The sequence below is a fragment of the Manis javanica genome, chromosome 13 (assembly GCF_040802235.1).
Source record: "Manis javanica isolate MJ-LG chromosome 13, MJ_LKY, whole genome shotgun sequence".
Taxonomy (NCBI): domain Eukaryota; kingdom Metazoa; phylum Chordata; class Mammalia; order Pholidota; family Manidae; genus Manis; species Manis javanica.
The window spans coordinates 46,087,569-46,102,730 of NC_133168.1; the positions used below are offsets into that span (position 1 = coordinate 46,087,569).

The 15,162-nt window shown below is 38.1% G+C and overlaps 1 protein-coding gene across 10 annotated transcripts in view; it reads left to right on the top strand.

Moving 5' to 3' along the window:
* The window catches only part of NCOA7 (nuclear receptor coactivator 7), a 157,090-nt gene that overhangs the window by 93,501 nt on the left and 48,427 nt on the right, over positions 1 to 15,162 (top strand). For 9 of the 10 annotated variants that reach the window (XM_073219559.1, XM_073219567.1, XM_073219558.1 and 6 more), the window contains 5 exons: positions 3,121 to 3,228; positions 7,552 to 7,662; positions 8,224 to 8,349; positions 9,624 to 9,808; positions 13,923 to 14,968. In XM_073219559.1, the coding sequence (XP_073075660.1) occupies positions 3,121 to 3,228; positions 7,552 to 7,662; positions 8,224 to 8,349; positions 9,624 to 9,808; positions 13,923 to 14,968 (1,576 nt within the window). The remainder of the gene's footprint in view (positions 1 to 3,120; positions 3,229 to 7,551; positions 7,663 to 8,223; positions 8,350 to 9,623; positions 9,809 to 13,922; positions 14,969 to 15,162) is intronic. The other variant, XM_073219562.1, reaches the window with a different exon arrangement.

Consider the following 15,162-nt stretch of genomic DNA (forward strand, 5'->3'; position numbering starts at 1 on the left):
ACTGTCTGGTTGTTTTCCTCATATGTATTCATTCTCTACTCGTTATTTGTGTGCCATGCCAGGCTCTATATCAGGCAAGCAGCAAGGCCGGATCCCTCCCTGGCATGTTTGTTAGAATGGTAAATCTCCTCCAGGCCTCTGTAGCAGCACATTGAAGAGCTCTGGCATGGGCATTTCATGCTCAGTGCTCTGAGAACATGTCTAGGCATCTTTCTGTGGTTCAGAGGCCTCCTAGTCCTTTCCAGAAAGTTCAGGGTGATTATATATCTCACGTTATCACTGTCTATAACATGTTTGTGATCTCCTCAATAACTGGCACAATGCCTCACCTCATAGCAGGTATGCGAGGAGTATTGAATTGTCGTCATACAATATTAATTCTAAAGCCATGCATGTATCCAGGAGTATGATTCACAAGCTCCTCCAAGAAAATGAGGTATGTTGTTTGCTAGGAGATGCTTCACACACATACTTAACAATGTAATAAGAATAAAAATCAACCCCCATATTAATTGATATAAAGAGGTGATCAACTTAACAATACAGATATGTCTTCCTGTTTGAGATATATGTTATGGGGATTAGTTTTCCTTGGCAAGTTATTTTGTGTACTTGTCATTGGAAATAAAAGTGATTCATAACTTTGCATTTAGAGAACCATGCTAGGTAGCACTTACCAGATTGCTTATATTGCTGCACAGCTGTGGATGTTCAAGCATTCTGTTTAATATCAAGCATTTAATTGATACCAGTTTCCCTCCTGGGGCCTGGGGCTTGGTTCTTATATTTACATATCAACTCTAGATTATTTCCCTGAGCTCCCTATGTACAGTATCTTATACAAGTTTTTTTCATTAAAACCATGAAGCAAATTTATTGTGAAGTAAGTGCTCTAAAAGAAAATACAGTTGTTTCTGTTTGGTGGATAAAGAAACTGAGACACAGAGCAGTTAAGCCAATGGCCCAAAGTCACACAGCAAGTCGCAGATCTGGAATCCAGATCCAACAGTCTGGCTCTGGTCTAGTCTGCATTCTCATTAATCTGTATCCTGAACTGACACTAAACCCTGGACTGGATTTATGTAAATCTAATGCTAGAAAAGAATATATAAAAATACTTGTCTAATTTTTAGTAGAGATGATTTTGCCCAATGTAGAGGTAGGGGCATATGTTGTTAAGTTTTTAGTGATTTTTTAAAAAATATATGTATTTATATCCTAATCTGTTCTAGAAATGCTTTGAGGTAATTTTAGTGTAATCTGTAACTCATCCGGTTTTGATACTAAGGGCAGTCGTGGGTTTAGTTCAACATCTGTATCTTTTTACCAGTCCATAGCCTCCTGCAGCCCCCTCAAATCTCCACCTAATTAAAGGCTCACCTGGTGGAGTCAGTTCTGCTTATACAGACAGCCACAGCCTTGACCCAGGTCTATAGAAGGGATCTGCTCAGTAAAGTTCACCAGAGTGACCCTGTACAGGTAGTCTGTCCTGGGGCACTGACCTCACAAGGGGCCGCAGGCTTCTTTTGAATGGAGCTTTTTTACTCTGAAGTTTCACATGACATCTTCTCACTGTCCTCTTTATTCCTATTTCTCCTCTATTAGAAAAGAAACATATGCACCTCAGATATACATTCCAAGTTCTATAAATTTAGAGAACATTAATTTGGCTGATCATTGGAAATTGCCATTTTAATGACAGTGAACAATTATTGGTTGCTAATCTGAATTTCTTTCAGAGTTCCTTGCCCTTTACCATATTCATTTGTCAAATATTTGAGTGCCTTCTATGTGTTGAGCACTGTGCTGAGATTGGGGAAAACAGCTATTAATAGGCCACCATCCAGGAGCCTATAGTGCAGTGAAGAGACAGGCAAACAGAAGAGTGAGAGTTCCACTTCCCCTTTCAGTGGGCACTGTATGTATGTTTTATTTCTTTTCTACTTACAGTTTGTTATACCTTTGGGCCTCTACTCCACACTCCCAAGCTGTGCCAAAGTTAGTTTAGAAGTCTATTAGTGGACAGTGAAATTTGAAGATAAGGGAGCCCAGAAGTGAATTGCATTTAAGACTTTGCTTTTATGTGGATTTATTAAGAACTGAGAAATGGTTAGGATGGCCAACATCCAAAAGACAAACAACAACAAATGTTGGCGAGGATGTGGAGAAAGGAGAACCCTCCTACACTGCTGGTAGGAATGTAAACTAGTTCAACCATTGTGGAAAGCAGTATGGAGGTTCCTCAAAAAACTCAAAATAGAAATACCATTTGACCCAGGAATTCCACTCCTAGGAATTTACCCTAAGAATGAAGCAGCCCAGTTTGAAAAAGATAGATGCACCCCTATGTTTATCACAGCACTATTTACAATAGCCAAGAAATGGAAGCAACCTAAGTGTCTATCAGTAGATGAAAGGATAAAGAAGATGTGGTACATATATACAATGGAGTATTATTTAGCCATAAGAAAAAAACGAATCCTACCATTTGCAATAACATGGATGGAGCTAGAGGGTATTATGCTCAGTGAAATAAGCCAGGTAGAGAAAGACAAGTATCAAATGATTTCACTCATCTGTGGAGTACAACAACAAAGAGAAAAATGAAGGAACAAAACAGCAGCAGACTCAGAGAACCCAAGAATGGACTAACAGTTACCAAAGGGAAAGGGACTGGAGAGGATGAGTGGGGAGGGAGGGATAAGGGGGAAAAGGGGGAAAAGGGATATTACAATTAGCACATATAATGTAGGGGCTTGGGGACACGGAGAAGGCAGTATATACAGAGAAGACAACTAGTGATTCTATAGCATCTTACTACACTGATGGACAGTGACTGTAATGGGGTATATGGGGGGGACTTGATAGTAGGGGGAGTCTAGTAACCATAATGTTGTTCAATTAATTGTATATTAACAGTATCAAAATAGATATATATAGATAAATGTAAAAAAAAGAACTGAGAAATGAATTCAATTTCTTTTTCATAGTATGTATGTATGGAGCTATTTTTCATTCACTCATTTCACCAACTGATTGATGTTATCCAGCAAAAGGAAGTCCACTTTGTTTTTGGCTTTTTGCTTTATATTTTTAATCTTGTTTGTTTGATTATTCTAGGCTGGAAGCCAGGACACCCTGAACTCCATAGCACTGAAGTTTAACATCACTCCCAATAAGTTAGTGGAACTGAATAAACTTTTCACACATACTATTGTTCCAGGCCAGGTAATTATTTTCTTGTTGAATATTGCTATAGAAATTTTACATTTCTCTTATAGTGCCATTTTTAATGCCTTACTGTTAATGTAGTAGGTTATCATTAGTGGTAATGTGCATTTGTTCAGTCTTTCCTCTCCTGTAGATCCAAGAATTCTGACAGCTTATGCAATGCTCAGAGAGGAATGCTTTGCAAGTCATTAACATAATTTACTTAACTGTCATTGGTTTATATTATAAATGTTCCCAAAGGACATCAAGACAAGTTAATTTAATGTGACTTTTTTTCCCTGTAGAATATCACATAGATGTTCTTAGAATGCTTAATTTAGAGTTGTAGGTTTCAATTTAGTCTATTCCTGGAATATAGTATAGCCATCATTTTATTTTAAATTAGTCAGAATCTTTGTCATTTTTGTTTTGGTTTGATACCATGACAAAAATAGTTAATTTGGCCATAGGCAGAGACATTCAGGAGGACCATCTAGAAAAGGCCACACAAATTTTTTCCCAGGTTTTTGATGCTTCATTTGTTAAACTGAAGGAAATTGAAAATTGGGTCCTTCTGCCAGTTGGTTATTCCAGCAAAACTTTTGTAGCATTTTCTACATAATAACATTCTTATATTTTTACTATAAAACTACGTTTAGCTAATAAATGTAAATGACCCAGTCATTGGTGGCTCCTAGCTGAGGCCAAGTTTCAAGTCCTACCCATAGAATTACTCCATTGCCACGAGCACATTATGGTTCCATTGTTGACTTACTCAAGGATTTTCCTGCATCTCTATGTTATGGTGACATTTAATTCTTTTACAATAGATGCAGCTACTTATATGTACAGATTCATTCAGGAAATGGGATACTGTTCTTTGCATTTTGTCTAAGGGCAGCTCATGAAGGCAGGAGGCCATAAATTGGCCAGTTTGTATTACTGGGCATTTAGTATAAAGGTTTTTATCAAAAAGACAAATTCATATACCCAATAATCAGGGGAAATATGCATAAAATTTTTAAAAAATCAATTTTCATCTTTAGGAAAATTAGTTGTTGATTTCGATTGCCTTTCCGGGTTTCTTAAAAGCTGGGGTATTGCTGTACCTGAACATAGCAGGGAACCTAGGCATGTATTTACTAACTCAAAGCTAAAGATTATAGTTGCTGGAACTTAGTAAAATAATTTAGGGTAATTCATTATTTCTTTTACTATATCCATAAACAAAGTTTTGGTATTGGATCAAGGTCCAGTAGCCAATAGGAAGTGTAAGGACTCTTTTAATACCATCCTACTGTAATGGTAAATATGTCAGAAATAGGAGCCCCAAAGCTTTTGTTGGGATTGGCCTGTAGGAGCTGTTTGACTTGGGCAAGTCACTTCCTTTTTTGAACCTCAGTTTCCTAATCCCTGAAATTAGGGATTGGGCCACATTCTCTTGGACCTCCCCTCTTGCCTTTGCTGTGCTGTCCAGCCCTTGTATAATTAAACACTCACGTGCTATTAGCTATCCCAGGACCCAGCTGCAATCATGGTTTTGCTTGCAAAGAGAAGGAACCAAGAGGAATGAAATTAGTGGAGGAGCTTTTCAAAAATGGTAGATGCCATTTTGCTGTCAGAGATTTTTAAATGCTCTGTCTTGGTACATGAAGTGGATCTGGTAAGTCAAAACTGGTTCTATCTGCATTTGTTCCAGAAAATGTGAGACTCACCCTTGTAGAGACTGACTTGATGGTCCTTTTAAGGTAGGAAAGGAAATTGGTATGGCTGAGTGGTGACCATGTGTAAGAGACGATTGTCTGAGGACATTACCTGACAGCTTATGGCACTAAAATCTTACTCTAGATGTTTTGCTGCTTTAAAAACCAAAAACAGCCCAGTTTGGAAAAGATAGCTGCACCCCTATGTTTATTGCAGCACTATTTACAATAGCCAAGAAATGGAAGCAACCTAAATGTCCATCAGTAGATGAATGGATAAAGAAGATGTGGTACATATACACAATAGAATATTATTCAGCCATAAGAAGAAAACAAATCCTACCATTTGCAACAACATGGATGGAGCTAGAGGGTACTATGCTCAGTGAAATAAACCAGGCAAGGAAAGACAAATACCAAATGATTTCACTCATATGTGGAGTATAACAAAGAAAAAACTGAAGGAACAAAACAGCAGCAGACTCACAGAACCCAAGAATGGACTAACAGTTACCAAAGGGAAAAGGACTGGGGAGGATGAGTGGGAAGGGAGGGATAAGGGGGAAGGAGGAAGAAAGGGGGCATTATGATTAGCATGTATAATGGGGGGAGGGCACCGGGAGGGCTGTGCAACACAGAGAAGACAAGTAGTGATTCTACAGCATCTTACTATGCTGATGGACAGTGACTGTAATGGGGTTTGTTGGGGGGACTTGGTGATGGGGAGAGTCTAGTAAACATAATGTTTCTCATGTAATTATAGATTAATGATACCAAAAAATATAATAATAATAAAAATAATAATCAGAAACAGTAACAGACAAATTTAAAAAACAGAAATATAAAAATTATTTTAGGAGTTCCTGAGTTTGGCTATTAGTTCAGATATTTAGAACAAATTTGAAGGCATATGCAAAGAGTGTACTTTCTCAGGTAGCTTATCTTAAGCACACTCAGAAGTGACTTGTGTGTGTGTGGTTTAAAATGTTTTTATATTCATAGGGCACAAGCCTAGAAAAATGTCTAGGCTGAAATAACAACAGCTTTGTTTGATGGTACAGAACTGTCGGACTTCAAATCCCCCATTTGCCATGTGTTGCAACAGACCTGGAGTTCTTTTCTGAAGTTAATAGGAAAACTTCACCCCTCCCCATGACCCAGGCCCATTTTCATGTTGAGGTAGCACATGTCTGGCTTAGCTTCCCAGCTCTCCATGGTCATCTCTGCCTCTAGTGCAGTGAACTGTTAAAGCATAGGAATTACCTCTTGGATTTGACACCTAGAACATGTCCGGCAATAGAATCTCAACCGTGTTACCTAATACTTTTCAAGAGCTCAGGTGCAAAAAAAATATGAGTGGACAATTGCTTGGAAGAAATGTCATCCATCTCATTCCTCTAGTCTAAATATATAAGATAAATAAGAGAGCTGTTTACCAAGACAGCATCATTTTAGTGCTCTGTAAATTGCTTTTACGGAACTCTAAACTTTTTTCATTTGCCACAGAACCATACTGAAGATGTTCCAAAGAACAGTCCTCCCAAACTGACTATTGTATTACTATCAGTGTGTCCTCAAGAACAGGTATTTCAATGCAGGACACATTTTTTTATAAGACTTCATGGAAGAATATTTGTATTTTGGAGAAACTGGTTTTGTTTTTATCTTATGGAAGTTGTATTCTACTCACTAATGGTATCTATCCCTCTGATTTGGTTATTTAGAAACTCAGAACCAATTTTATGGCCCACCTCTCACCAGGTGTTTGGTGACTTGGGACTCTGTATATTCAGTACTAATCAGTCCTGAACTTAATTTCTCCCTGATGTTTATTTTCCTACCTTTATCATAATGTTTTGTTGTGGCCTCCAAGTTTTTTTCTGTATTAAAGAGAGATTTACATAATTAAAGTTAAAACAGAGAGATGGTTGGAAAGATGAGAGTAACATATAAGTTGTTACATGATTAGTTCTGTATTCTCTGTTTTATAACATTAAAGGTGGTTATTTTAAGATTGTATTTTATATACGCCAAAATGTAGCAGGTCTCATCTAAAGAGTGTTGAATGACAGGATCATAATCATATTTAGGGAACTAGGACATTTTGCAGAAGGAGGCAATTTGGAGGATTTTAATTTTTGTTTTTCGATAACCCAGACAGTGATGGAAGAGGAAGCAATGGGAGCATTGACATTAATGTGTACAGTTTATCATATCAAGACCTTACTTCATTAGCACTCAGGGTCTGCTCAGAGTTAGCAAGCCTGGATTTGTTCCATTTCTTCCAGACACAAGAGTTATGTTTAGAAGCATGCCCTGCTGGTCTCTCTTCTATTCCTTTTTACTATTAGTACCCTTCCCTGGAAGGCTCTTCCCTCCCTACCCAAATCCCTTTTGGTGAGTTCCTGCAGCTTCTACAGGTATATTCCGTACCTTTGCACTGCACACACTCATATTGTTGATTATTGTTTCATGGATTAGTCTAGAAGGCCCCAAGTTGCTTATGAGTTCCATGAAAGCCAACGAGGTCTTAGTCATGCACCTAGCATTATGTTGATGTCGACAGTAACTGCTTTAAACACTGTTGAGTGGTTTGCCTGATTCTTGGTACTCACATAGCCTCTCTTTCCATTCTCAGGTTCTTTTTGTGCCAGATGCCAACTTTCCTTCCAGTACCTTACGGTTATCATCCAGTCCTGGTGCTACTGTCTCTCCTTCATCCTCAGATGCAGAATATGATAAATTGCCTGTATGTATGTTGTTTATGCACTGAAGTTCATGTTTATACAAAACATTTTTGAGTTGTAGAATTCTGCATGTTATTGTTCATGGGATTTCACCTGAAATTTCCCCAAAGGACTTGGGTAAGGGAATTGTCTTCAATTGAAAGAATGTATCCAATCCAGAAGAAACCTGTTAACATTGAAGGTCTCAAGGCAAAAATGCATGCCTTGTTTACATGAAAGTATGAAGGTAAACTCTCAAACTGGTCATTTATTTATACAACTTTTACTCCTTTTTCTAAAGGGAATTTGAAACCATAAATCAAATGTGAATTTGTTCAGTTAGGTTATGTTCTAAAGACATTTTATAAGTCATTTTTCTGGTTTCATACATAGGCGATTTAAAAAAATCCTAGTTTGATTTGGATACTTATTGTTATATTTGCGATACTGTTGAAGGACATTTGCCTTTTTTATGTTAAACAGAAATAGGTCATTTACAGAGAGCGTATGTAACTTGATTTACATAAATGATTTGTTTTGAAAAAGTGCTTCTATTTGATTTTGGAAAATTTTGCTTTCTAAAGGATGCTGACTTAGCAAGAAAGGCATTAAAACCCATTGAAAGAGTCTTATCATCCACGTCTGAAGAAGATGAGCCAGGCGTGGTAAAATTTTTAAAAATGAATTGTCGATACTTCACTGATGGAAAGGTATATGGCAATGTAATTTGTTTCCTTTTCTTGGACTCTATGGAAAACTAAACTAGGTTCCACATTACTGAATGCAGGCTACATTCAAATACCTCACCCAAAGTTTCAGCTTAAGATTTCACAAGTGTCCATTTGTTTTTCCTGTTGGATTCCTTATAGAAGGAAATGTGATCATTGAGTGGAAATGTTATTCTTTGTTGACCTTGGATTTATCATTTTATCTCAGTTCTTGGCTTATAAGTTGTTAAGGAGACAGTATAGTATGTGTTTAAGAACAAATTCTGGAGTCAGACTCTCTGCTGCTGGAGATGCTGGCATTAAACATGTCTAATAGGTTGTGTGTTTAGTTTTTGGGTTGTTTGGTTATATACAAAGAACAAATCCAACGTGTAATAAATCTCTAAAGCAGGGGTTATCTTAAAATATAATAAATTCCTGTGCTCATAAGAGAGACTTCATACCAGGTTCCAAAAGATAGGAAAATGTTATTGATATGCAGTATGACTTTTGCAACCAAGAATAAGTAATACCTGAAATGCAAAACTTCTTGCAAAGATGATCACTTAAGTAATTAAGAGTATCAAAATAAATTATTTACCTAAAGGGAGTCATCTGTATCATGCTATCTCTGGCAGATAATATCCCTGTGGCCATCAAGGTCTATAATGTAAATTGACCCAGCTCCAGGCTTTTAAGTTCTGCCAAACTACTGGTTTTCAATTTTAAATCCCATAGTTCAGCTGTTTACTTCTGGCTGCAAAAAAATGGCATATTCCTACTTGCGCCTAATTTGCTGGAGGTGGGCTTTCTAAACGTTCTAGGAATGGATATTAGGATTGTTCTTTGGCACCATCACTCCAGGACACCTGCTGCCTAAGCACGGTGCCATGGACATGTGGTGAACGTGCTGAGTGAACTGTAAAGCACCCAGTTCTCGATCAAGAAAGCACTTGAGAGGCCCCTCTCATCTTACAGCCAGGGCATTGGGGAATCTGAGACATATATGTGTAACCCAAGATCCCACCCTAATTTGCAGCAGCTGGGCCAGAAGCAAGCTCGGTTGACTGCCATAACTGAGAAAAGTCTATTTTCACAGCCTCACAAATCATACCCCGCATTGCCTATTTTTCCAGCCCTCTTGAAAGGGATGTGATTATCATATAAGATATTATGGTTCACTGAAATCAATAGAATGGCAGCGTACGCTCATCCAAGCTGCTGTAGTGGTTGCATTTCCACCTGTGGTGATTCTGTCCTGTCCCTCTCTCCTGCAGGGTGTGGTCGGAGGCGTCATGATTGTCACCCCTAACAACATCATGTTTGACCCTCACAAGTCCGATCCCCTGGTCATTGAAAATGGGTGTGAAGAGTATGGCCTCATTTGCCCCATGGAAGAGGTCGTTTCCATTGCCCTCTACAATGACATTTCCCACATGAAGATCAAAGATGCCTTGCCATCGTAAGAGACCTTTCTTTGTTTACTAGGAAAAAAGGGGGTGTTGAGAGTATTAAATACAGTTAAAAAGCAAAAGTGTTGGCAGGAGTGAGAGATTGTGTAGAGGTGAATTTGAAGGTGGAAGATTTGTACACTAAATTCAAGAAATAGAGAAATGAGAGGAAATGAAAATAGTAAAGTTAATGACAGGGAAAAGTTGAACATATAAAAATGAAAGGAGAAAAGCAAAAAAACCACATAAAAATGGTATTTGTTTAGCTTCTTTTTCTGAAAGCAATGCTTGTTCTTAATACATGTATAAAAGATGAAGTTTCTATGAAAACATTTGATTACCAGTGGGAGAACAGTCTTTCTCTCTCAGTTTAGTTGTTAAACAGAATTATGCGCTTCTACATTCAAATTCTAGGATCAGCAGTCTTTCCAACTCATGTCTTCCCTTAATCCTGCATGAAGGAAATTTGAGTGGACAGTGCAGAGGTCACTGCCCCTGTAGCCAGATACTTTAGGTGATGAGTAAATGGGGAGTAAGACTGGTTTGCTTTTTCTCTGAACTGTAGGTGAGTATTGCTTTCGTCATGATTATATTTGCCTTGTAAAACTGAAGACTGGGGTTTTTTGGGGTTTTTTTTATAAAAGAGAAGGAAGCTCCCCATGAAGAAAGAGAAATAGGGTTAAGAAAGCTCAGATCAGTTCACTTCTGAGGATAATCTGAGTCTGTCATTTTGTCAGTGTTTCTGTTTCCCTACATATGCTAGCACTAAAAATCTTTAGCAACCCTCAGGGATGGGGAAGTAGAGGCAAAGCAGGGAGTCCCAATGGTACACAGGGAAACTAGTTCTTGGGACTCACACAAAGAAGGGAAGGTAACTAGAGAATGAACCCAGACAGAGTCCTTAGGCATTTACCCTGGCAGGTCCTCCTAAACTCTTAAAGTCCTTTACATCTGACCCACTTGGCCCTTACCCAAGTCCAAGCCAAGGAAACCACCACCAGAGCATAGACACTGAAGTGGTTTCTAAATTCTGCCACAAGTGCCCAAGTAAGGGGTTCAGGAGGCCACGTGGCAGGCCAGCAACCGTGCATCATGATAAGGTTGTAGCCACACTGACTGGGTTTCCCCAGCTCTGCCCCTAATGGCTCCATGACCTGCATGAGCTACTCAATCCCAAGCCTGTTTTCTTCTCTGTAAAATGGAATTGATAGTGTTCTTCAGCTTACAGAGCTGTTATAAGAATTAAATGTATTGACATACCAAAACCCATAGAAAATAGCCTGATGCCCAGTAAGTGTAGGCTGTTATTTGAACCTTTAATTCATATCTGAAATGCTGTTCACTGTTCTGTGGGAATCTTGTTATCCTTGTGGACTGAGGCTTCTGATGCATCTTAGTGCCTCTTGTGTGGCGGATATGTGAAAGTGAGTGGGCCATGGCCCCTGCCCAGACACATAGACAGAAGTGGTAATTCAGTGGCACTGTACACATAGAAGTACACAGAGCATTTCATGAGAACCCGGGTGAGGAAGTGTGCAACTGCTATGGAATGTTAGATGGAGGCAGAGAAAAAGAGGTGAGGAAAGGAGTAGTTTTGGAAAGAAGGAATGAATATTGGGTTTTCTGCGATGAGAGGAAAGATAAGAATAGGTAAAGATGTAGTTCCTTTTGGAAGTGGGTGGCCAGGCATTACGGGCATTCTTACCCAATGATGGCTGCTAATGGAGTAGTGCTATTGCCTATCTTCAGCTTAGGATGTTAAGTATCCTTTTTAATAATAGAAAGGGAAGATAGAACCTTTCTTGACAGAAACGTTTCATTGTGAGATTGTCTGAGCTCTGGAAGACAGTTTTAATGCTGTAGCTGGAGGGAGAGAGAAGCATTAAGAACTGGCTCCTTACATGCTGAGTTTCTTTCAGAGTCGTGCCCTATTCCTGCTTTGGTTGCAGATGTAGAAAGACTGTTCAATCTCATGAACAATATATGTACCAGTGAACAAGATAGAATCTGTGAGCAGAATCAGTGTGAAATGAACTTAGTATGACTTCAGAATTCCATCAATTGTTTAGAAGTTAAAAATCGCTTTAAATTTCATTCCTAAAAGTTGAATGGTAAAACAAGAAGTACAAATTGTCTAGCTGCAATATACAAATACTTTTTAAAAGTGTGTGTGTGTGTGTATGTGTGTGTGTGTGTGTGTGTGTGTGTGTGTGTGTGTGTGTAAAATTTCTCCATCCTCACCCTCAGACTTGGTATTTTTTTCTGTATTTTTTATCACTCCAACTGCCACAGAGAATAGGAAGAGAACAACTGAAGAGATCATTGATCATCATTAAGAATCTGGCTGAGTCTAGAAAACATTAACAATCGGGCCAGTTGACACCTCTGTGTACTCGGCCCCATGGTGCTTGGCAGCTGCAGTGCAGAAGAAACAGATGGCTAAATAAATCCCAGCTTGGATTAGATACAAACAAGAAGGGAAGGGCAGACATGGTAATATAGGAGGCTGATTAGAGTACAGATATGTTCTTTGTGAGGGTCAAGCTAGGTAAAGAAAGAAGAGATGAGAAAGGGGCTTGGAATTTCATAGAAGAAAGTTTTGCTTATTAACCAAGTATGTGAAGAGCTGTTTCTTTGTTGGACTTATTATAGTCTTTAATATGCCAAATTAGATTTGGGGTCCTAAAATGGCAATTATGCCACATTACATTAACTTATTTGACTCTGGGATTTATTATCTCCTGGGATGCTAGTGTTGGGTAGAACATTTTTACGACTGCAGGTTCCTGCAGAACAGACACTTGTCACAGTAGTTTTAGAGCATAGGGCATTAGGGGCTTACTGAATGCTTATTGAATTGAAATTAATTATGCATTAAAGAGGCTTTTTAAAGCATTTATCAGAGGCTAACTGTTATGTATGCTGTTATTTTCTATTGGATAAAGCATGGCTGTTCCATGTAAGTGATTTATTTACAAAATAACTTTGGGGGGACAATCTTGTAACTTAGAACTTCCTGGTACTTTGTTGTTTTATTGTCATTAATTATTTCAAAGCCAGAATAATAAAGTATTACCTGAACATGATGTAGCCTTTTTAGAAAATAAAATTATTTTTGAAGTCTGAAAAATGTTAGTTTTATAAAGGGTTTTTATCTCTGTTTTAACCTAGTTTCAATAGTAAGGTAAGTGAAAATATGGGTTGCTCAAGGTATTTCCAGTCATAGTTTAAAAAGTATGTTTCTTGACCATTTATATTAAACTTTGGAAAACATGTTTAATCAATATTTTTGTATAATTGAAATCTGGGTAGTAAATCATCTGTTAGTAAGGAAAAATAACTGACTGTAGCCCGGGACAGTACATTTCACCCAATAAACCAGTTGCTCATTGTCATAAAGTAAAATGATACTGTTATAAAATGAAAGGGTTAAGAAATTAAACCTAAGAAATTTAAGTATTATAAGAGCTTATTTGATTTACTTTTCTATAAATTTTTAACAAAATAGAGCAGGTGCTATATGTCTACAATAATAGTGGAAGCTTATTCTTGCATATCTCTCAGGAGTAGAATGATGTCTGTTAATGGAAGCATCAGATCTTAAGCCATGAGACTCAAAATTAGGGTTTGGGGTCAGTCACTTTAGAGAGCTTAGTTAACTGAGTAGCTACTCAGTCAGTGAGTCATTCAGAATTGATGCAGTTGGTTTTTATTCTATTTTATAAAAAGGAAAGGCTTTGACTATTCAAGGTATTTTAATCCTAGTACTAAAATATTTCCTTTCTTTCATGAATATCAGAAATATCATTTCATCATTAAAAATCTAGTGGGTAACATCTCCACTTTCATAAATGGCTTCAAAAATCATTCATGTACTTCTAGTAGGATATGCAACTTTCATGGTTCTTTGTTTTACCACTTCTTACACTTGATTTGTGTTTCATTTTGAAGTCAGTTTCTTGTTTTCATTTCCTGATTCTGAAATCATTTGAACATAAATTTAAGTTGCAATATATTTATGTTTTAGTTTTTGGTTGGGTTTTATTTTGGTCTTTGCCTTTCCTCCATTTTGTTTTTGGTTTTGTTTTAACAGTCCATGTGCACCCACCATTTTTCCCCCAACAGTGACCTACCTCAGGATCTTTGTCCTCTGTACAGGCCTGGAGAATGGGAAGACCTGGCTTCAGAAAAGGATATCAACCCATTCAGTAAGTTCAAATCTCTCAACAAGGAAAAACGGCAGCAGAATGGAGAGAGGACCATCATTTCAGATTCCGAATTAACAAGCACTTTGGAGAAGTCAACAGAGTACACACATATGAAGCCCCCAGACAGCTCTGTGTCAGTCAGTTTAAAGAAACTGGAATCCTCTACTGAGGCAACCGATGGTTCTCCCAGAGTGACCAAGGTCTGCAAGGAGCTTTCTGATACTCACACTGCATTTGAATCTATAGCCAAAGAAAATTCCCTTTTAGGGGAAGATGATGACTTCGTTGACTTGGAAGAACTTTCTTTTCAAACTGATAGTGGACTAGACAAAATAGACCCCTCAAAGGAGTGCCTTTCTCTTGACATGGAAGAGCTAAGGAAGGCTAAGTCACAAATAGTCGCCTCTGCCACAGAAATGCAGGTGCAGTCGGCCCTGAATTTGTCAGGACCCGAGAGTGATGCTGAACTGAAGGGGGCCCTGGATTTAGAAACGTGTGAGAAGCAAGATATAATGCCAGAGGTGGGCAAACAGTCTGGTTCCCCAGAAAGCCAGGTGGAAAACACACTGCATATACATGAAGATTTAGATAAAGTTAAACTGATTGAATATTACCTTAATAAGAACAAAGAAGGGCCACCGTTATCTGAAAATTTGCAGAGGGCAGAATTAAGTGATGGCAGAAGTATTGGGCAAGTGGGAATAGACATCACCCTTAGTAGTTCTCTTCCCCAGGCAGGTGATGCCCCAACTGAGGGCAATAAAGAGCCAGATAAAACGTGGGTGAAAGACAGAGCACCCCTCCCACTGCAACTGGCCTCTTCTACAGAAGAAAATAGGAGTAAGGAATCTCTAGACTTCTCTTCGGAACCTACGTTGGACAACAACTGTGAGGGTGCACAAATGGATAATAAATCTGAAATTCAATTATGGCTATTAAAGAGAATTCAGGTACCCATTGAAGGTAAGTTATTTTTCTTTAATATCTTTATATTCTGTCATCTGGTTGGCTTTCTGAAACTTGCACATGCATTAGCAAACATAGTACAATTACTTGAGAACAATGTTTTCTCAATAGAGCTTATCTTTACCTGATACATTAATTGGGAAAAAAATTAAGTATGCTATGTATTTTGGAACTTGAACTATGACATAGAT